General features: G+C 45.9%; 2 protein-coding genes and 1 pseudogene across 2 annotated transcripts in view; 1 reads left to right on the top strand and 2 right to left on the bottom strand.

Annotated features, from left to right (window-relative positions):
• The window catches only part of LOC147609529 (phytochrome 1-like), a 44112-nt gene that overhangs the window by 15045 nt on the left and 5364 nt on the right, over positions 1 to 23703 (top strand). The window contains exon 3 of the mRNA XM_086787884.1: positions 8243 to 8536. Coding sequence (XP_086644010.1) covers positions 8243 to 8536 — 294 coding nt within the window. The remainder of the gene's footprint in view (positions 1 to 8242; positions 8537 to 23703) is intronic.
• On the bottom strand, positions 1179 to 4220 carry LOC147609530 (uncharacterized; annotated as a pseudogene).
• LOC147609531 (uncharacterized) lies at positions 4231 to 4809 on the bottom strand. The gene has a single exon (XM_086787651.1). It carries the CDS (start codon positions 4807 to 4809, stop codon positions 4231 to 4233), a length of 579 nt encoding a protein of 192 aa, XP_086643777.1.

Below are 23703 nucleotides of genomic sequence, written 5' to 3' on the forward strand. Positions count from 1 at the left end.
CTGGAGGCGTTCTTATGCAGAATGATCGTGTTATTGCTTTTGAAAGTCATAAATTTTTGGCTATTCAAATGCGATATCCCGTTTATGACAAGGAATTTTTGGCAATTGTTCATGCTTATAGAACGTGGAAGCATTATCTTCTTGGTGCAGATTCAGTGGTTAAGACAGATCATCAGTCTTTGACCTACATCTTTACTCAGCCCATGATGAATCCTCGTCAAGGACGATGGGTTGAATTTTTGACAAATTTTCACATGGCGATACTCTATGTTCCTGGATTACAGAATGTGGTAGCAGATGCTTTGAGCCGCATGCCTCGAGCTACGAACTTTGCTATCTCAAATGTGCAGATGGAGATTCCTGCATGTTTTAAGCATGAGTATTTGACAGATAGAGACTTTGGAGATGTCTTTCGAGCTCTCAAATCTCTTCATCCTACTGTTGCAGAAATGAATATGTTTGCCGCATATACAATTGCAGATGATTTACTTTATTACTTAGATCGCATTTGTGTTCCTCACAATGCATCTTTGCGGAAACTCCTTATTCAAGAGCATCATGAAGTACCCTTTGCAGCTCATCCTGGAATTAACAAGACATATCGTCTGTTATCAGCAACATACTTTTGGCCTCAGATGAAACAGGATGTTATTAAGTTTGTTAAAGCTTGTCACTCTTGTCAAATTATGAAAGCTTCACGACAACTTCCTCAAGGATTGCTTCAGCCTTTGCCAGTTCCTCAGGAAAGATGGGAAAGCATAAGCATGGATTTCATCACTACTTTGCCGCGTTCGCAGAAAGGCAATGCTCAAATTTTAGTAGTGGTTGATCGGTTTTCCAAAATGGCACATTTTATTCCTTGCAAGAAGACAGTTTCTGCTCCAGATCTTGCAGCGTTGTTCGTACACAGCATATTTTTAGAATTCATGGATTGCCAAGATCTGTTGTTTCTGATAGAGATCCGAAGTTTACTGGACATTTTTGGACTTCCTTATTCAAATCTCTTGGTACAAATCTCTTGTTCAGTTCTGCTTATCATCCTCAGACAGACAGACAGACAGAAAGAGTAAATCAAATTTTGGAAGAAATGCTTAGACATTATATTCAGACAAGATTAGCTTCTTGGGAGGAATATTTGCCTCTTGTGGAGTTTGCTTATAATAATTCTCCACATTCAGTCACTGGAATGACTCCTTTTCAAGCAGCATATGGTCACACTCCGCTTGTGCCCACAAACTTTGTTCTTCAACACAAGGTGGCATTAGCAGATCAGTTGATTCAAGAAATGCAAGATATTCTTGTGCAAGTTCGAGACAGACTGGTTCATGTTCAGCAGAAGTATCAAAAGTATGCGAATAAGCACAGAAGGCATACTGAGTTTCAAGAAGGTGACTTGGTTTTGCTTTATGTTAAGATCATTAAAGGACTTTTCAGCTTCAAGTGACCATTGCAATTTATCTAACTTTGTAAGGGCCGTCAAAGGAGCAGCAATATCTGAGAACTTGTGAACCTTGGTGTGGTAAAAATTTGCTAATCCCAAGAAAGATCGCACATCAGAAATTGTAAGTGGCAAAGGCCAATCAACAATGACCTTTATCTTCTTAGGATCAACTGCAATACCATGTCCAGAGATGATGTGTCCAAGATATTCCACATGATCTTTGAAAAACTGACTCTTCTTCTTGTTGATGTACAAGACATTCGTACGGAGCACGTCGAAGACAATGTGCAAATGCTGCTTGTGATCTGCTAAAGTTTTACTGAAGACCAAAATGTCATCCAGATAAACGATGACAAACTTATCCAAGTAAGGACCAAAGATGTCATTCATCAAAGTCATGAAAGTAGCTGGGGCATTGGTTAACCCAAAAGGAATGACCAAAAATTCATAATGTCCATACTTTGTTCTGAAAGCTGTCTTATACTCGTCTCCAATTCGAATCCTGATTTGATGATAGCCTGACTTCAGATCAATCTTCGAAAATACCTTCGCACCAAGCAATTGATCAAAGAGCTCATCGATGCGAGGCAAGGGAAACTTATTCTTGATTGTCTGCTTATTAAGGGCACGATAATCAATGCAAAGTCGCATAGATCCATCCTTCTTCTTGACCAATAAAACTGGAGCACCAAAAGGACTTTTGCTTGGACGTATATGACCGTTATCCAACAACTCTGCCAATTGTCTCTGAATTTCTTGTGATTCTGAATAAGAAACTCGGTAAGGAGCTCGAACTGGCGGTGGTTGTCGAGGGATTAGATCAATTGTATGATCTACAGAACGGCGAGGAGGCAATGTCTGGCAGCTCGTCAAGAAATAAATCCATATAAGGTTGAAAGAAGGGCTGTTGTAAATAGGAAATATCTGATGGCGAGGATTCCGATTGGTCAACTGTATTGTCTTCTGCTGCCCGCAACATAACTAAGGCAGAAGTGCTGTCGCGTTTACGCACTAAGCGTTTGACTTGCATAGCAGAAACCACAGTAATCGGCTTAGAATTAAACAGACCTCGTAATTCCATTTCTTGATGATTATGATAAAGTCGAATGGAATGATCTCGAAAGCTGATCAAAGGATCATACTCATATAACCAAGACTGTCCAAGGATCATGTCATAGTGTGACAAAGGCATAATAGAGAAATTCAGCTGATCCTGATAGTCCTGAATCTGAAAATGCAACTGCTGAATCCGTTTGCTGCAATGCAAGAAAGAACCATCTGCAAGTTCCACTTGGAAAACTTCCGCACTCTGCTGAGTAGGTAATCGTAACTTGCTGACGAGAGTCGTTCCCACAAAATTAGTCGAGCATCCACTATCAACAAGAACATTGATAGGATGCTGGCCAATAAATCCCAATAAGCTCAAAACTTGATTGGAAAGGTTAACAGGCATTGAAGTATGGTTGTGGGCATTCAGCATTAAAGCGCTGACAACTTTAGAAACTCGCACTGCATGAACCACCTGCTTGCCTTTTTCTGGCGCAGAAGGATGATGATGTCCATGTTCACCTTCTGGGAAACATTCCATGTTGGAATTCTGGCGAGAATTACGCTTTGGGCACTCATACCACCTATGTGGTCCATTGCAAATTGTGCAAAGACCTGGAGGGTTGGCTTGAGAGGTAGAAGGTGCCGATGAAGAGGCTTGCTGACCTGCTGAGGTATCGCGGCGAAAATTGCGGCGATTGTTGGGTCGGCGATCTTGCCAGTTGCGTCCTCGATTCCGATTGTGGTTGTTGGAAGAGGATCCTGTTTGTGAAGCTGCTGCCTAACCTGAAAATCTAGGCCGAAAGGGCTGTTGCCGAGTAGATTGCTGACCAGAGGATTGGGAATATTGAGACTCAGGTTGAGATAAGTTTCCTCTGCGATTGTGCTGGGAGAAACGAGCACTGTTTGAGGACCGATTGCCAAAGAAGGATGTCCTGGGTTGTCGTCGTAGATCTCCAAGACGCTCTACATAGGCAATGGCAGCATCTATGGTGAGAGGAGTAAACTTCTGCACATCTTCCTGTAAGTTGGGTTCAAGCCCATCGATGAAGCTGTGTAGCTTGTCAGCGGGACTGAGGCTCTCAATTTCCAGAGTTAAACGTTGGAACTCTGTGATATATGCGGCTGAGGATCCTGTTTGCCTCAGGCAGCGGAGAGCAGACCGGGCATGGTAGTCCGCACTGGCAGGTTCAAAGGCCTTGCGGAGGGCGCGCCGGAATTTATCCCAAGTAGGAGTGTGCTCACCATCTGTAACACGTCGTTGCCACCATAGAAGTGCTGTATCCTTGAGTAGTGAACTGGCTAAAGCCACCTTCTTGCTTTCGACCAAATCGGTATTGGTCAAATATACCTCCATTTTGAATATCCATTGGTCAAGCATGCGCTTGTCGCGGCGACCATTATAAGGGGCAGGCAGTTTGACATCGAGTTTCTTTTTTTGTGCAGCATTAAATATTTTATAAAGAAGTTGGAGTTCTGCATTGTTTACCTCGGCAGTTGGATCTGGTTCATCTTCATTTTCTGCTACCGAAGTCTCTGAAGAAGATGGTTGTGGATCACTGGCTGGTGTGCGCGCTGGATGGGGCCGCTGCAACTGGTCGAGTCGTCTGCTGATGGTAGAGAGACTTGTCGAAAAAGTTTGCTGAAGTGTCTCCATCTGCTCGCGTAATAATGTAATGGCTTGCATTTGCTCATCTTGTTGCTGGCCCTCCTCCTCTGAGATAGATGGCATGTTGGATCTGCTAGAGGGAGTAGCGCGGAGAAGCTGGTGAAATATGTGGTACTGCGGGAGGAGAGAGTGACAGTGAATCGTCTCCCAATTCTGCTAAGAAATCGGAGCCTAACTCCGAAGGCTCGAAGTCTTCCACCTCGTCGAGAGGAGGTGTCTCTGCAGGGGTTAAGGGAGTGTAATCTGGCACAATGAGCTCGCTGTATACTCGAACCAAGGGCTGAAGCGAGATGATCCGGTTTACTGCATCCACACGGCACTCGTCCAGGAAATATGCAAGATGTGGGTACCGTCCCAAAATAAACTCGTAATGAGCAAGATGGTGTGCTGGACACGTCAAGTAAATATGCCAGATCACCCACGCCTGAAACTGAGTGGCGTGGCGGTGACTGACGTATAATAAAAAGTCCAGGGGACCTGGTACATGTACTGGAGCCGGAACAGGTTCGGGTAATGGGGCGGGCTCTGGTGTGGGTGTATCGGGTATAATAAGTATTTCCGGGGCTGGGCGAGGATTTTCGGGCAATATGGCCTCCGGGACCTCGTCTATGTACGAGATGTAAGGCGCAGGCTGATTGTTGTTGGGTTCCATTGGACGCCTTGTTGAGAAGGGGAATGTGTGCCAGAGTGGAGAAAAGTACCTGGCGTGGCAGCGTGGAAGAGGAGCGCACCTTCCTTGGAACGGCGTGCGAGGGGAGCGAATGGGCTGGCCGGCGAACTAAGTCGTTGCGCTGGCCCCATAATCGCTTTTGGTTGTTAAAAAAAAAAAAACTTATCGAAAGGGCACGTCCATTAATAAAAAGGACCGCCCAAGTTAAGTAATGGGCTGGCCGGCTTGAAAAGGTCGCCGTTTTATGAAACCCACGAAGGATGCGCTTATGCGCTGGCGGCCAAGAGGTGCGCAGCCGTGAGGATCAGCGAAGAGGTGCCATGCGAAGAGGTGCCATCTCGTGGTGCCATCGTTCATGTGAAGGGATGCAACCCATGCACGAAAGGGCACAACCCGATGAAGAGGCACACGAAGAGCTACCAGCCGGAAATCTCTGCGCACTCACCGGGTACGCCACACACACATCTGTGCATCTGTCTTCTATATGTGAATTGAGAGAGAAGGTTTAGGTTACCTCATACTCGTAGATGTAGGTTCCATCTTTCTTCTGCTTCCATACAACGCCGGGTAGGGGAGTAGAGCGGAGAGGGTGAGAGGCTCACAACCGTAGGCCCGGGGATTTTTTTTTTTTGCTCTGATACCACTGTGAGGATTACTGTTATTACTTAGTATTTCATCCACTTATCTGTGTATTTAAGACTGAAACTGAAAGTAAACTTGAACAGAGATGTTTGATTGATTGATTGAAATTGTGATACAACAGGCTCCTTATATAGGAGTTCAAGAGACACGAATGAAAAGACACATCCCATGACCAATAGTCATGACTCTAGGCGAAGAGACACATCCTTTGGACGAATAGCTGCAACCATTGGGTGAAGAGTTGCAACCCTAGAGCGAAGGGATGTGACCAGTCGTCGAAGGAGTGTGGCTCTTGATGAAGAGGCATGTCTCTAGAGCGAATAGTCGTGACCATCCGAGTGTAGGGGTCCTCTGTAATCATGTCACTTCAGTATCTGTAACCATGAGGAGACTGTGTATAATGAACTAAGTCACAATCGTGACATCGATGGCGGTGATAAACACCCAAAAGTCTAGTCCCTACTTGGACCCTAAGGACCCACCCCTTATGGGAGTGAATGCCTACAATGATGAGCACTTGCACCCTTTTATAGTCCTCTTGGATCAAAGGAGAACTGGCCGACTAGCCTGAACAATATTCCATATCTTTGATGCGCCCTGCAGCTGCCTCATCTGGTTCAGCCGACAACCTGTTTTATCTGAGCCGACAGCTCCCTTTCAGCAGCCGATAGCATCCTATGCCTTGCATGTCCTTGCTCCAAGTCCAAACTGGTTCTCTTCTGCACCTTGTGCTCCAAAATTCTGGTTCTAACTGTCTTTTTTTGGCCTCCTCTTTTGGATAATCTCTGAGAATGTCCATGGCATATTCATGCACATGACACCATGTGTCTGGGCAGGTGATAGGTGTGGAAGGGCGATGTTCTCGGAGTTTCCTCCATGTCTCTTTGCAGTTCGGCCCTAAGAAAAGTCGGTATAACTCATCCTCTTTCTGAGCATAGAACTCTCGTTTCTTGCATTGGGTGAGCCGTTGAGAAATCCGTTGCGCTTGGCACTTCGTGATTTTCCCAATCCGTACCTCATGCTTCAGATGGGAGCGTGTGGCCCGACATTCGTCATCATACCAACAGTTATGGGGCATGGAATTGCATGGTGGCTTGGCGGTAGACCACCGCGTGCAGATGAAAGAAGCTGTGGCGGATGTGTGGAGTATGGTGGTGAGTTGTGTTGTGAGGGTGGATAGGGGGATAGTAGGTTCCACATCCTGGAGTTGGCGGTAGATGTGGTTGGAGTAAACAAGGTCAAGCTCGTGATCAAAGAGGACCTAAGTGTAATGTGAGATGGGGGGGGTGGTGGAGGGACGGGTGGTGTGCACAGTGCAGGTAAGAGTGAAAGAGAGGTAGGCATGGTCAGCTTCAAAAGGGGGTGGCGGAATGGAGAAGTCGGGGATAAGGTGTGCCAAGGCCAGAGATCCCAAAAGGTAGCCCACAATGCTAGTACCTCTTGAGCGAGGGAAGGAGGTGAGGGCGCCGGAGGAGGGCCATCGAGACATCCGGTTATAGATAACGAGACCATGTGCTGCTCCCAGCTCTTAAGAAATATCTCATGTACATTGTGACCTCCTGACGGTCCTGTGATGATCGCTGCAGCCCTGTGTTAGTGATGTCCAGCTCCTGTAGTCTAATAGGGTCTAGATCGAGTAGTGTGACCTGTTGACTTCCCGTCCTGGCGTTGAAATCCCGGAGCAGGAGGACTTCCCCCTAGTCTATTGTTAATCACTTTAATGTTGAATTTAGGGTTTAAAGGCCTGCATACTTGTGAGTACAAGATGCCTAATTACACCACATGATGTTTCATGGCCCATAGATACTGCGTGGATTAGGCTGATGATTCTCCTAGAACAAGCTGAAATACAGCTTAGGTCTTCTAGAGTTGTTTGTAGTCTCTTTGAGGATGCTGTAAGAGTCACAATTTTGAAATGCCAAGCTTAACATAGCATGACATTTTTCTTGGATTCATGCAAACATGTCAACAATGTTTACAAAGGCTCCTCTTTGCCAAAAAATTGAGAAGGGGGTTGGAATCTTGGGATTGCTGCACTTTTACAACTATGGTAGGAGCTTAGGAAACGTTCTTGCAGTTTCCTCGTAGTTCAGCTCCTTTGAGGATTGCAACATGTTTTTGAATGGGAGTCATAGTTGTCAGGTACGATACTGGATGGGAAAGCACGGTATGATATATATATATTTTTTGCTTATCGTACGATAAAATACGGTGTTTTCAAAAAATACTTATAAACTTAGGTATTTCAAATTCGAGATATGGAGTATTTTAAAAAGGAGGGAAGCATCATAGTACAGAGGAAGCTCAAACAGCCATAGAGAAACAAAAACAAGACCATTACCCCCCATTTTTTTTTGGGGAATTTTTTTTGGGGAAAAAAATATTATTTTTTTCCAAAAAAATCCGTACAAGTCCGCACGGTATTGTACCGCCGTATGGAAACAACTATGATGGGAGTCATAGGTGAGCTTATACTTCATCAGGTATGAAGGATGATACATGGCAGCCTCTGCTACTTTGATTGTTGAAATATGGAATGTTTGAGGATTGTGTGAACTTTAACTTTTTCTTTTTTGTTTGTTTTTTTCCCCATAGGCCCTGTGGCAGGTGCTGCGCGGGGGGTGTTTGGGTGAGGTTTTGGGGGGATGACGAGGGTCTGTTGTGTTTGTTGTCCATGATGTTCTTCCATGATTGTTTAGATGTCTCTGATTGACACAGTGTGGATTGGACTTGAAACACCATTCATCATAACTTGTTATCTTGTCTGTTGCAGGAATGTTGAGTTAGATACTCTAGAGTTTACCATGGGCACAGTGATGGATGCTGTAATCAGCCAAGGAATGATAAGATCTAGAGAGAAGGGGTTACAACTTATTCGAGAAACCCATGTGGAGATCAAGAACACCCGCCTCTTTGGAGATCAATATCGGTTACAGCAAGTGCTGGCAGACTTTCTTACCACAGCTGTGAGATTCACATCATCCTCAGATGGTTGGGTAGGCATCAAAGTTGTGCCCACTATAAAGAACATCAAAGATGGTTTGCATATAGTGCACTTTGAGTTCAGGTGAGGTCTCTACATTAGTTTTGTATACTAAATGTGCATGTAGGTTTCTTTTCTCTATACTAGCACATCTATGAATACAACTGATCAACTATGGGTGCTTATACTCACATTTTAATTTGGACATGCTTGCGAATCGTGTAGCAATTGCAAAGTAGAGCTCAGTTTTCCTTACAGTTGTACTTATGTGAGAGGACTGTTAGTAGTTTCTTGGACTGGATGAAGGTTGGATGCCGTCATGAAGCAAGGAATTGTGTGTGAGAGGACTTTTAGTAGTTTCTTGGACTGGATGAAGGTTGGATTCCGTTATGAAGCAAGGAAAGGAATGGTTGTTAAATGTTCCTGATTGCTGGTGGGGCTGCCGGTTAGCAGGGTTTGCTTGTTGTGGGTGTGTCTGTCTGGTGCTTGTTAACACCTTTGACTCCTAGTTAGCTTGAAAATTTTCTGTGAGATGTGGCTGTTCTCTTGCCTTCTGGAATGTCACATTTCCCCCCACTAAAACTTGAGCCAGCCTCAGCCACATGGCCGTCTAGAAAGCTTTTATGCTATGCGATAGTATGAGTGTCATGGTTTGATTTAGTCTTGCCCTTCTTTGTTACATGTCTTATATCCACAGAGGGCATATGTTTGCCAATGTTTGCCATTTGGCCAAATACTTCCGGGCCTTCGAATTGTAGGACATGAGATAATGCCTTGTGCCACTTCCAAAGGGAGGGTGCATAATTAGGGAGTCTAGAGACTAAAGCCAACAGTTGAGGTGGCTGATGCATGCCTAGTGAGAGGTTCTCATTCTCTTGTGTGCTAGAGATGAAAAGCTCAAAAGGGGTTTAAGCCTTTAGGGAGTATTTGGCCACATAGTGGGTCAATGGCTTTAGCAAGCAGAAGCAGCAACAGCCGCCCCCCATAGGATGTTCCATAATTTGGGGAGGCCCTTGGGGACTACAAAGAGAGGGTTTTGTGACTAGTCATGGTGGGCGGGGTAGGTGCGGTAGAAGCCAGCGGCCAGGGGGAAGGAGGTGATGGCTCAGGGAAGAGGGCAGGAGATGAGGCGACAAGATCTGTTGGGGCTGGAAGGAGGCTCATTGTGTTGTCTTCTCTGGATTGGAGACGTGTTGAATCGATCTGCGGGCAGGGGGTGCTGAAAGGAGAGGCAGATTGAGGCCCGAGGGTTAAGAGGGGTGGGCATTGTGGACGTGGGAGTGACCTGGTGTTTTTTTTTTTGGGGGGGGGGGGGGGTGCTGTGGGGGAGGAGTCGTAGGGTTTGGTGACTAGTCATGGTGGGTGGGGTAGGTGCAGTAGAAGCCAGCGGCCGGGGGGAAGGAGGTGATGGCTCAGGGAAGAGGGCAGGAGATGAGGTGACAAGATCTCCATTGGGATGGTGGGGGAGTCCACCTATACATGGGGCCCTATGACAGAGGCCGTCAACCTCAGAGGGGAGAGTTGGTGCAGTGTGTCCCTTCTTGAAACTACCCCTTAATCTCCTGAGCGTCTTTTGCAAGTCAATAAGACAGCAAAGCACACAAAGATGAGGTGTGAGCAGCTCACCTCCCAACCGTAGCTCTTGCGAAGTGCCCTCGAGCTATGAGTCTAGAACAACACCATGATCTCACTGGTCGCCTAGTTACGGCGTCCTATACCACCAAAGCCCACCCCTACAAGGTGTGCGGCTGGAGCTTAAGGTCTAGGCCCTACGTGGGTTTGGATCCCCATTTGAGGGATATGCACTTATGAGCCAATTTCTCACTTAAAGCCAATTTCTTTCCAGGCTGCCCTAGGTATAAGCCTAGCCTCAAACTATAGGCAATTTGTTACAGCCAATTGGACATGTAACATTCTCCTCCAATACCTCAACCAAGAGGCAATATTAAAGCATAGTAATGGGACCTTAAGTGCCGTCACACCATGGTCATCCAACCCAACTATACACCATGCCACAAGTACCAATGTGCCATACGTGTGATACCCACCCTTTGAGTGACTAGCTGGTGATAGATGATCGAGACACTATTTGAATCATAGAGATCTGTTCTTACAACACTCTAATAGGTCCAAATTCTCTCTCCTAGTTATCAAGCTCATGAATTGTTAGCAAACGCTAAGGAAAACCTTACTCACCTATGCCGGCTAGGTATTCACAGATACAAATGCCCAGAGGCACACTAACCTCTCTCTCACCTGCAAAAAAAGCGAGTCCACTTACCCAATTGGGATTTGCCCTTATAGACCCAAAATCAAATGTAATCACCAGGACAGGTCATCCAAAGGCCATGGAAGATGAAGTTTTACCAAAACTCATGAGCCATACCGGCTTATGGCATTTGCCCATCGTGTAGCTGTATTTCACCTTCGCAAAACAAAGTCTCACAATGACTTTGATCGACGCACCATTTGATCCCAAAGGTTAGAAACCATGCAATGAATGTAAAGGAGATATTTAGATCCACACATCACAAAAGATGCTCCATAAAATCAGTATCTTCAACGAACCAACGTGTGAGTTAGCCTTTGTACCACAAAAGCTACAGGTCGTTCCTCAAGGAGCATAATGCCATCAATACCATTACTGTTAGCATCTGCTAGACACACCACAAGTGCTACAGTCATATATTGCTTCAGTCCAATAAAGAAAAATCCCCAAGTAGTTCACATCATTGAACCATTTTCAGACTCTCTGGCATATTGCCAAGGGACTTGCTTGCCCGAATATTCTCCATCCAGAGACATTTTAATAAGGTTCCTCACAATCTCATCTTTGCACGAGACTCAATTGGCTCAGCTATGTTTAAATTGACTCTCCTCTATGAAAGGAGATAGTTCACAGAGTAGCTCCTAAAGAAATACATCTAAGAATTCAGCAAGAAACTCACGCACAGCCTCCCGTTCTCAAAGTCTAGAAAAGGAAGAGCAGGAAGGTTTCGCTCCAACCAAGTCCACGGTTGATTTTGTTGAAAACAACTTGCTTAACTTGGAAAGCAATTGCACTTCTACATGAAAATCCAACTATTGATGCATCCACTTCAAGAGAGACCCCATCCAAAGTCTAGCTAACTGTCTACTTCAAGAGTCACTTCATCCAAAGTCTAGCTAACTGTCTATACATGTCAGATCCGTGTTTCCACACCACTTCATGGAGTCGTAGTATCTAGTCCATACTATGCATGATGGAGTTGATGGTTTATTGTCTTGTGGATGACTACCATGAGGTTATAAATTGCTCTTTCTTATAAGGTGAATTTGGGCATGTTCTTGGATTCATCTAGGTATAATATAAATAATGAAGTATTGAAATGATCGCTTCATTACAGATGAAGCATATCTTTTCATGCTGAATGTAGGCAAACTTACTTTTTGCCAACTAATACATCACGTGCCGACACTATTTTCCAAATTCCTTACCACTCATTTGGCCTGTGAGTTAGTGACACACATGGGAAATATTAGTTTTTGGAATTGTGGACCAAACAAGGTGATACAACTACCTCCCTCATAGAAGGTTGTGGCAACTTGCTAATCAGAGATGATTGCATTTAAAGCATGAGTGACTTACACTTGCTTCTGTGGTTGCATTGGCCAAATAACTTCCACTTTTTGCATATAAAGCAAGGATGTTGATAAAGTCAGAAAGGTGTCAAGGTCACAACGTAATATCTTTGTTCCGCTTCTCACTACACGAGTTAAGCGATGAGCGATTGTTGTAATAGATGTGTCATTGTTTACAGTACTATACTGAAGCTAGAGTCTCAACGATTTGTTTGAACAAGTAGGGTGATGGGCAGCCAGGAAACCGTATCCATGTATGGCCAACGTCCAATCCCTACTGGTATAATTGATCAACACAATAACCAAGTGAAACCAGGCGGTGATGCTATCCAGCCTTTCACTTTTCCTTCCGCTTTTCATTAGAGTCGATGTCGAGGCTGAGGCAGGCTCCCCCTTTAAGGCGCCCGGCAACCCTCTCCTGCTGCACGGCCCATGGGGGAGGGAGGGTGCACAAATGGAGCCAGGAATCCACAGTTTGAGCAGGGCCGAAGCTGATGCAACCTCAGGCGAGGTGGGGAAGATGGTGGCCTGAGGGGAGCTAAATGATTGTGCTCCACATAAGAGGCTGCTGAAGGTGCTCCTTGTTGCAGTTGGGCTGGGACTAGTCACTGGAAGAGGGAAGGGCGAAGGGCCTCCTCCCAAGTGCAGAAGATGCTGGCCGCAGACTTATCCTTGAAAGAGGTGCTAAGCTTGCAGATAGGAACTGCCTAGAAGATGCATTTGAAACTGGGGGCCCAAGGACTGCCACGGGAGAGTGCAAGTCACGATGAAGGCGAGAAGAAGATCCTTCCACGGTTCTCTACATGGCAAAAGACCGCGGACAATCAACTTACTGAGAAGGACTTTGCTATGTGAAGCGGGATCAATGATGGCTAACCTCCCTTTTATGGTGAGCCACCTTAGCCCTTGCAGCGCTCCCATCATTGCTGGACCATAGGAAGTTACGGATAAGACTCTGAACCTGGCCAATGCAAGAGTGGGAGAAGGCCCATCACGAAGCAATGTACCACATGGTAGCCAAACAAATGTGGTTGGCCACTACAACCTGGCCCGCAATGGGCGGCTTGAGCTTGAGTATAGGAGGTTCCTCTGGTTGCTCAGGAGGAGGGGCGCTATTTGCTGCTTGGGGTGATGTGGATGCCCACTTGGCATCCAAGGTAGCGACCTGTAGTGCCTCTCGGAATCCACTAGAAAATGTCAAGCCAAACGCTTCGGGGAGGGTGTCTGTCTGCATGACCTCATTGAAAGCCGCTTATAGGCTAGCCTTCAAGAGTTCCCAGTGCTGGCAGCTGCTGAAAGAAAGCCCATCCTCCCTTGGGCACTTTGGGGGGGCGGAAGAGCCTGAATGGTCTTCTCGAGCTCATCGGCTGAGAAGGGGGAATCCAAGGACCACTTAAGGTCTTGGGTAACAACTGGCCGCAGGTGCTAATGGACCTGTTGCCACGCCTGCTCCTGGGATGGGGGGTTTAGCTGGGAGTAAAAATCTGTGACAATGGATCGAACCGGTGGAGGATTTGAGACCACCTTGTTGATAGGGCCAGGAAAGTGCCACCCTACATCCTGGTGGTGGTGAGGACCTGTCGTGGCAAAGAAGTCACTTGTCACCCTGTCCCTTGGTTGGATCCACCAAAAGGAAGCTGCGGATTGGCAAGGATGCTTTACTCTCTGCTCCTCATGGCTGCTAGGGCTGTATGAGAAACCTCCATATGTGCTTCCACCCACATTGTGACACCTACAAATATGCAGAGCACAAGCGGACATTAGATAGCAGCCGACAAGTAGAGTCAGACAACGTAGGTGACACTTGGCACTGCCATGTTACAGTGATGCTAACACTACATGTGGACTAGGAGCATTGGTGCATATATATACGTGGGTAGCCAAATTGTCATATTCATCTGCTTTCCTCAATGTTGGACTTCTCACAACGTTTCTATGTAGGCGAAGTGCTAGTGAGGAGTGAACTGTAGGTTATAGGGCTCTGATTTGGCGTCTTTATTCTTAGGCACATCTTGTACTTGAATTTCAGTTGTATTACTTCTTTTCTATACATAATATAGGGTAGTAGTTTAGGACTCTCGTGTGTGTTGTATGTGTGATTCTGTTGCACTCTTCTTTCTATTTTTGGAAAACCGTAGCACATAGGCACAAGTGTTCTATAGTTGGTATTCTTGCAAGTTTTTTTTCCTTTTTTTGGCACCCGTGCGCATTGACTACTTGGATAGGGTAGAGCTCTTAGATTCCAAGAGTGCACAAGTTCGGGTTTGGGGAAAGTGAATACTTGGGTTCTCTTTATTGCACTTGGGTTAATTGGGGTATGCTGTGCTTCCCTTTCCCACCAAACCCTTACCTCATCGCACAGGGCTGAAATCCCTCAGGTGGTCCTTGATCACTTGATATTTATCATGGGTTTACAACTCATTGATTTGCTTCTTAGCATGAAGGCATCCATGGACACGCAGACGACTAAAATGGAGGCTATATCTTCTCGTCTTGATAGGATGGAGTGGCACTTCGAGCACCTAGTATTCCGGATCTAGAATCTACAAGGGCCCATGCTTCGGAGCAAGTGTTAGACGTGTTGGAAATAAGTGCACACTAGGTGTACTATTTCTCTAGTCTAGTTTCAGTTGAGTCTTTGTGTCTTGAGTCTAGTGCCATGTGGTACCTCTACATTTATCCCATAAGTGAGTCTACTCAATCTTGTACTTCTCACCTATAAATTGTAGGTGTCACATCAATAATCAATCAATCTTGTGTCTTGTCTACACTCATCTCAAGGTAACTCTTTGTCTTTCATTTGTGTTCTTGTTTCATTTCTAGTTTGCTCTTGCTTTCATATTTCCTACATGGTATCAGAGCAGGTTTATCCTGGCTCCCCTCATCTTTGCCCCCGTTTCCTGTGAGCGACTGCCCCTCTTCTTGCTGCAGCCACTTGGTTCAGAACAGGCCGCCGCCTTTGCTGTTGGCCGCCGCTTAGCTGGGTGCTGCCCCTGCTCTTGGTAGTCGACCTGCTGCTGTAGCAGCCCAACAACTATCTGCTGCCACATTTTTGGGAGCTGCCTCACGTTTTTTTTTTGTATCTCACCGTTTCTATATGTTCGCTTCTGTCCTCTAGTATTGCACATGCAGCTCGTCATATCAGTAAGCAACCCGCCGGCCTGAATTTTCTGTCCGCCCACTTTCTTGCTGTCCACCCTGTTCAGGCTCATACAGCCCACTGTACTGTTCTCCTTTGGCTGCCTTCTTCATCGACTCAAGGGTGCGCATCATCTAGAAGAAGCTAGAAGAAGCTGCAGATCGACTCTCCTCCTAACGAGCTATTTGCTGCATTCAGTTCTGCCATCGCTTCCTCTTGAAGAGTCTACAAGGTACTGTGCACTGTCTCCTTCAGTTTGCTGGTCAGTCCTTTTCTTATCCTCATATCTGCAAACTGCTAGTTCCTCATGCTTCGATGGGCTGTCACATGCTATGGCCTTGACAAGTGGTGAGAGAGCCGGCTTCTAAAAACAATTTGGATCTCTTCTTTCATTCATTTCTGCAATCTTGTAAGGGAATAGACACTGCCCTTGCATTTTAGCAAGAGGTAAGACCTTCCCACATGGCCTCTTCTACTCATTCTCTCATGTCTATCGACAAATTCAATGGGTCCAACTTTCATACTTGGCAAATCAAAATCAAGTGCCATCTTATGAAAGAAAGTCTTTGAGACAATGTTCACCATGCTGCTCCCGAAGATTCCGACATTGAGCAAGTTATCACTTATGCTCCCACTGCCAAGAATGACAAAGCCTATGCTATCATCTTGCTCGGTCTTGGAGATGATTACATTCATCACATCTCCGACATACAGTCTGCTTCTCGAGCATGGATCACTTTGGATACCCTTTTTGGACCCCGCTCTAAAAACTCTAAGATTGCACTTATGATCTCATTCTTTGATCTATATATGTAGGAGGGAGCTACTATAGCCTCTCATGTCAATTATTTTCGCAGTCTTATGGTTCAGCTTGCATCAGTGAAGTCCCCCATCTCCGAAGATATTGCTATTGCTGTGCTTCTCAAAAGCTTACCTGACACCTATGCTACTCTTGTCACTACCTTCAAGTATCACAATAATCCTACTCTTGAAGGTATCATCAATGCTCTCCAAGAAGAGGAAAGAACAAAACAACAAAAGGTAACTGACACTGCATTTTTAGCAAAGAAAGGAGGTTCTAAAGTAAGAAAGCCTTGCACCCATTGTGGAAAAACTAATCATATGGAGAAGGATTGCTTCAAGGCTCATCCATGCACCATTTGTGGCCGTGATAATCAGGACTGCTACTCTAAAACCTCTACATCAGCCCCTGCATCTACCTCAGCCCATGTTGCTGTAGCATCTCCATCAGCAGATCTTGCTGTTCATTCCTCACATGATGAGGAGTGGGCTTTTTGATTACTTCACCTTTCTTTTCTACCACTTTGACCACCGATGATGTAGGTCAAGGGGTTCTAGTGTCTTACTCATTATGCTTTTTGACCTCTCTCTTGTCCCTACCCAAGAGGCAGAGATTGCCCTTGAGGAGGGGATGTCTTCAAGGTCCATCTGTTTGTCTACAGTCAGGTCTACAGTCAGTCTTCTGTCTATCTAGTCTTGTCTGTCTGTCTATTTGTCTATCAATCTGACTGTGTCTTGTTTTAGATCCACTCTTGTCCCTACCCTTGTGGACCCATATGAGGATATCACTTGAGGAGGGGTGTCTCAGGATCTTTTGTCTCTCATGTCTTGTCTCTCAGTCTATCAGTCTTATGTCTGTCTTCTAGTATTGTCCATCTTGTCTTCTAGCTTGTCTCTCAATCCTTGTCTAGTCTCTCTGTCTTGGTCTTATCTTTTGTCATGTCATAGTCTTGTCTTTTTGTCTTCCTCCTAGTGTCCACTTAAGGAGGGTGTTGGAAATAAGTGCACACTAGGTGTACTATTTCTCTAGTCTAGTTTCAGTTGAGTCTTTGTGTCTTGAGTCTAGTGCCATGTGGTACCTCTACATTTATCCCATAAGTGAGTCTACTCAATCTTGTACTTCTCACCTATAAATTGTAGGTGTCACATCAATAATCAATCAATCTTGTGTCTTGTCTACACTCATCTCAAGGTAACTCTTTGTCTTTCATTTGTGTTCTTGTTTCATTTCTAGTTTGCTCTTGCTTTCATATTTCCTACAAGACGATCTCGAGGACGAAGTGGCAAAACTTGCTGGAGGAGATTTTTTCACTCCTTTGAATGCATGCAAGGATGTGCTGGATCAGCTTTGCTCCTAGTCTGGTCTGGTAGTCATCATTCTACACTTGCGTGTTGTTGGCAAGAGAGACACCATTCGCAGATGGTACCACCAATTCTCTACACTAAAGTTGAGATCGTTGCAATGGATGGGTATAAGAAAGATTTGCAGGATGCCTTTGCCAAGGTGTGGACAACCATTGAGAAGTCTCAAGAAAGGCAAAAAATGGAAGCCAACAAACATCGATGAAGAGGGATGGACTTCGTAGTAGACATCATTCTACACTTGCATGTTGTCAGTAGGAGAGACGCCACTTGCAGATGCTATCACCAATTCTCCACACTAAAGTTGAGATCTTTGCACGATTGAGTACAAGAGAGATTTGGAGGATGTCTTTGCCAAGGTGTGGACAACCATTGAGAAGTCTCAAGAAAGGCAAAAAAAGGAAATGAATAAACATCGACAAAGAGAGATGGGCTTCATAGTTGGTGATTGGGTCGTGTTGAAATTTGATAAAGCCAAGCCCAAGAAAAGGCCAAGAAAAGAGGGAAGTACTCTTGAGCTTTCCGACATGTACTACGCACCATTCAAAGTGATCAAGAAGATCAATGAAGTGGTGTATAAGCTTGCATTGCGGGATCATTGGAAGATTCACAATGTTTTTCGTGTTAGCCTCCTCCATAAGTAGGTGAAAATCCATTCCATGCTAATGCCGGGGGGCCCTCGACAAACTAACCTTCACATATGCACCCCAATGAAGTCCACCACTTGGGCTAATTCCATCAGCTACCTCATCGTCGTCTCCCATGGACTAACTTCATCGGCTTTCACATGTGAAGAATCTGTTAGAAGTCATCTCCTGTCTATACATATACACCAGGGCCTCTGTTGTGGGTGTGACCGCCCTTATTAGTGTTTTCTCATTTTCCCCCACTCTCCATGTTGTTTTCCTATTTTTCCTATTTTTTCTAGGGCTTGGGTGGCTGCCTTGTGTTGGCAGGAGGGCCTTTGAGCTGGCCGACTGTACCTTCAAGTACCCGACCTCATATCTGTTCAGGCCGACTTAGGACAGCTGGCCGATTGGGTGTATTTGCTGGTCGTGGAGGTCGAGGGCCTATCAGTTGTCTCTGGCATAGGCCGACTGCAGTATTGGGGCCATATAAATGGCCACATAGCCTCCTTGCCATTTTGATATCATCTCCGTTGCGTATTTTGACATGGTATCAGAGCCATAGGCACTTGATAGTTCTTGGGATTTGTGTGAACAAGAGGGGGATTGTTGTGTTGCTGATTGGTGGACAGTACGGGACTGTTTGGGAAGAGGAGAAGCAAGAGGACGACAGGTTGATTTGCTGGACAGCCACTTGTAGGTATAAGTTCCTCTTTGTTCCTACCCACCCACCCTTTTTCAAAGAACATCCCCGCAATGGCAGATCTCTTAGAGATGGCCGAGAGGCATGTGAAGATCCCTACACTCCCCACGTTCCCGGTGGACTGTCAGTTGGACGAGAACAACTACGGCGTATGGAAGGTTATGATGGAATGTGTTCTGGAGTCTTACGACCTCGCTGATTTCGTCGTCGTTGGGGTTCCACGGCCGGAAGTAGAGGAAGGGGAGTTACCGTCGATTCGAAAGGACCGGGAGGCACAACGGAACATACAACGCCTGGGAGGAATGCTCTCCCTCTCTGCATCGTGAACTATCTCCAACCTGCCCTCATTGTGAACCGGGATAGTGGATGTATCCCCAGTAAGAAGGTGACCAAAATACCTGCAGAGATCCTGTAAATCTGAACGGGAAGGCATGTGCCTGGAAGCACCACTGTTTAGAATCCACTCCCGAGTATCCGTCGCGGATACTCCTCCAACCTCCTCCCTACCTGAAGAAAATGAAACATCCGTGTCCCTCATCTCCAGGTGCACAAAAGGCGGAGTCTTCATGATTGCTGCTGAGGAATCTTCACCCTTCTCAGTCTTCCACTTGGGACACTGCCTCCAATAGTGGCCTTTCTCGCCACAATCATTACAGGTCCTCTCTGCCTTTAGTTTCTCGCGGTCAGTAGTAACAGACTTCTTCTCAGAAGACTTCTCCGATGAAGCCTTCCCTTTGCCCGTGTTACGGCCTTTCGAACGTTGGGCAGTTAAGGCCTCCGAACCTCCACCTTGAGGAGGGTTCGTGAATCGTTCCTCTTGGTCCAAGACCCTGGGCACAAGCTCCTCCCACGTGATGGTGCTGAGCCTGCCACTGGTAATCAAAGACCAGTAAAATGCTGAGTACTGAAAGGGCAAATGTGACAGCAACGTTATGGCCATGTCCTCTGATGATATCTCCTTCCCAGCTTGAAGAACTTCCTGTTGAAGGACCTAATATGCTCCCGCATCGTCAACAACTTTGCAGGGCTCATAATCCGCATCTGTACTTCCAAGGAAATCCTCTTCATGGGCGATACCGTGTTGTAAAGAGAGGCCAAATGCTGCCATATACCTCTGGCCAGCGTCATATGCTTACATGATTAATTACCTACGATGTGCAGTTAAGGAAGATAAACGAGCGGACCCTGGCGTTGACACGATCCCACATCTTTTCCGTCACTTGGTTTTCATCTGTTGTCAGTGCATCAGGTTTGCAAGACTGGCGTACGGGTGGAGTTTGATGAGCATTTTGTTGCTCTCCGGGACAAAGCAACAGCCAGGTGGTTTGGGAAGGTAGAATGGAGAATGGAGTTTACAAGCTTTCAGCACACTCTCTCCTAGGTCCTTAGGTTTGTGATGAGTGGCAGTCTGGTGATGGCCACTTCAGTGTGGATACGCTGCTGGTGCAGGCTTTCCGGGACCAGATGGTGGATAGCTTGCCAGTTGATGGCAGCAGTTGGCACGAGCTTTCCAGTACTGATGTTGGTGGTTCTTGTGTTCGTCAGTCAGAGAAAACTGAACAGGTAACTTATACTCTGATGTCTCGTAGTATTCGGGACAAAGAAACTCCTGTAGACGAGGATGTTCTTTCCACGGGGACCTTTCGAAAAGCCAGGCAGGTGGCAGTTGATTACTTGCAGAAGGAGGTGCATTCTCGAGGCTGTGTGGTTCCGGATTTAGAGGGGGTGGTTGACAGGTTTCAGAAGGCCTTGCGTGGTCTTCAACAGGTTTCCAGGACTTTACACCGTAACAGGTGGTGATCCTTGTGAGCAGTGTGATGCCTCTTTGACTCAGAAGCAGAATGGTTCATTGATCTGGTTGATGGACACCAGATTGGACGGGAGCTTCTTGATGAGGCAGTTAATAAGCTCATGGTTGCAGATGACTCTTTGGGAGGCAGGATTGCGTATCCAGTGGTTTTTGCGACATGCGAAGGATCATGGACTCTTTTACACAGGAGGGGGGTTGATGGATGGAGTTCGACTCCACGGTTGGAGTGACTCAGTTTGGGGAGGAGATCCGGACAGGAGGAGATCTACTTCAGGCCCAGGAGCAGTTTTATGGAGCAATAAGAGGCAGTCATCTTTTGCCTTGTCGTTGACAGAGGCAGAGTACCAGGCTGCTTGTGATGCTGCTTGTGAGGTGGTGAGGTTGCATTGCAAGATTGGGCTTCCATTGGAGGAACCCATGGTCATCCAGAGGCACTTTGTTTGTGAACAGATCGTTGCTGATGACATCTTGCTAGAATTCTGTTTGACGGAGGACAATACGGTGGACCTCTTCACGAAGTCGCTATCTCGGGATTTGCTCAGGCGGCACCCCAGCTCCCTGTGGTTGGCTTCACGGCCAAGAGCTGAGAGGGGGTGTTCCCTCCCTTATACATATACATATACATATACACCAGGGCCTCTGCACTGGGTGTTCCCTCCCTTATTAGGTGTTTTCTCATTTTTCCCCACTTTCCATGTTGTTTCCCCATTTTTCCTATTTTTTCTAGGGCTTGGCCGACTGGCCTTGTGTTGGCAGAAGGGCCTTTGAGCTGGCTGACTGTACCTTCAAGTACCCGACCTCATATCTGTTCAGGCCGACTTAGGACAGCTGGCCGACTGGGTGTATTTGCTGGTCGTGGAGGTTCAGGGCTTGTCGGTTGCCTCTGATGCAGGCCGACTGCAGTATTGGGGCCATATAAAATGGCCCCATAGCCCCCTTGCCATTTTCATATCATCTCCGCTGCGTATTCTGACAGAATCAACACCAACGTCATCAACACTCCTTATTCGTGAAAATCCCATAATTCATTGACTTGAGTATACTTACTCCATAAGAAAATATGCAACTACCCTGACTATGTCACAAGTACGTGAGCTGTCTTGTTACTTTTCCTTTCATTGTTATAATGCAGCATGCTGCATACATCCTAATCAGCATCTCCTAGCGCTATCGTCTTTGTGACACACCTGCGAGTATGCAAGGCACAACTTGACATTAGATAGCAACCGACAAGCAGAGTCAGACACCAAAGGTGACATGCGACATTGCCACATGGAAGTGATGATGTGGTGGCGGTGACGTGGCATTGATGACATGGTAGTCAGGTACAGGTCGCCCACAATAATACTACTGGTCGACTAGGAGCATTGGTATATACATGGTAGCCAAATCGTCGTATTCATGTGGTTTCACTAGTGTGGGAGTGTAGGGGCTTTGCAAAGACTTTCTCTGCAGGCGAAGCCAGGAGTCTATAGTAGGTTAGAGGGTTGTGATCTGACGTTCTCATTCTCAGCCACATTTGGTGCTTGAATTTCAATTGTATTACTTTTTTCTTGTACATAATACATAGCAATAGTTTTGGACTCTTGTGCTGTATGTGCGATTTTGCCGCACTCTTCTTTCTATCTCTTGAAAACCTTAGCACATAGGCACAATTGTTCTACAGTTGGTATATCAGAGCCTAGGGAACTTGCAAATTTTTCTTATCTTTTTTGGCATCCATGTGCATTGATTGCTTGGATAGCATAGAGGACTTAAGATTCCAAGAGTGTTCAAGTTTGGTTTTGGGGAAAGTGAATATTTGGGTTCTCTTCTTTGCACCTAGGTTAATTGGGGTATGTTGTGCTTCCTTGACCCACCAAACTCTAACCTCATCGCACAAGGCTGAAATCCCTCACTTGATCTTCTCAAGTTCAAGGGCTATCCAATCCAGTAGGCAGTTAGGTTTGATGAGGATCAGTCACGGATGAGTCTCGTTAGTTGTTGAGAGCTTCAAGAGTCCTTGTTTGAGGATAGTTGTGATGCAAATAGAGGAGAATGTGACACCCCTACGAGTATGCAAAGCACAATCGGACAGGAGATAGTAGCTGATAGGTAGAGTGAGAGAGCGCATGTGACAGGTCAAACTACCATGTGGCACAAATGATGTGGTGGTAGTGATGTGGGACGGATGATGTGGCGGTAGTGATGTGGCACTGATGATGTTGAAGTCGGGTACATGTGGCCAACAACAATACTACTGGCTGACTAGGAGCATTTGTGATTATACCTAATCGTCATATTCATCTGCTTTCCTTAGTGTTGGACTTCCCACTAGAGCCTTTCTCTGTAGGCAAAGTGCTAGCTAGGAGTGTATAGTAGGTCATAGGGCTGCGATTAGACATCTTCATTCTCAGCTACATCTAATACAGGGTAGTAGTTTAGGACTCTTGTGTATGTGTGATTCCGCCGCACTCTTTTTTCTGTCTTTAGAAAACCCTAGCACATAGGCACAAGTGTTCTACACACAGGCTGTCTAGGGTGGCCTTGAAGAGAGACCAAGCTGCGCCATGAGCTCCTCTCTTGATCCCTAAAAATTGCCAATCACTAGCCTCTCTTGATGTAGCATGCAATAGGTTGACCATGGTAAAGCGCAACAAAGCCTTCTTTAAATCTATGAGTTTATGGAATCCACTTTACTATAAGAGAGCAGAGCAGAGCAGAGTAGAGAGAGAGAGAGAGAGAGAGAGAAATGAAATGAAATGTTATATTAACGTCTTCAAAAGGCCATAATGACCTATGAGACCAAAAAGTTACATCATGGTGGATCTGATACAATGTCTGGATAAAAAACCAGAAAATGAAAAATAAAGATGATACTACTGGCACCTAGAAAATGAAACTGGAACTGGAAGGTAAACAGAAACCCTTATAGGGTGTGAATATAGTGAGGGGGGGGATACGCTATGGAGGTGAGTGGAGTACAGTGAGGGGATACAATATCATGTGGGACGGGGGGGTACACTATGGAGAGTGAGAGAGAGAGAGAGAGAGAGAGAGAGAGAAGATGAGAGTCACGAGATGTGATCCCAATTACCCGCTGAAAGTGCCCCCCCGGACCCCTCCTACTTGCAAGCAGGAGTATTTTCTTGTGTTTCTTTGGAGAACTTTGTACAATGATAGTGAATGATGATTGAGGACTGCCCAATG

Source organism: Cibotium barometz, chromosome 51 (assembly GCF_041138505.1).
Source record: "Cibotium barometz isolate CiBa-2024 chromosome 51, ASM4113850v1, whole genome shotgun sequence".
NCBI classification, from domain to species: domain Eukaryota; kingdom Viridiplantae; phylum Streptophyta; class Polypodiopsida; order Cyatheales; family Cibotiaceae; genus Cibotium; species Cibotium barometz.

Coding starts and splice junctions, on each gene's coding strand:
- LOC147609531 (XM_086787651.1), bottom strand. CDS start 4,809: ATGGAACCCAACAACAATCAGCCTGCGCCTTACATCTCGTACATAGAC.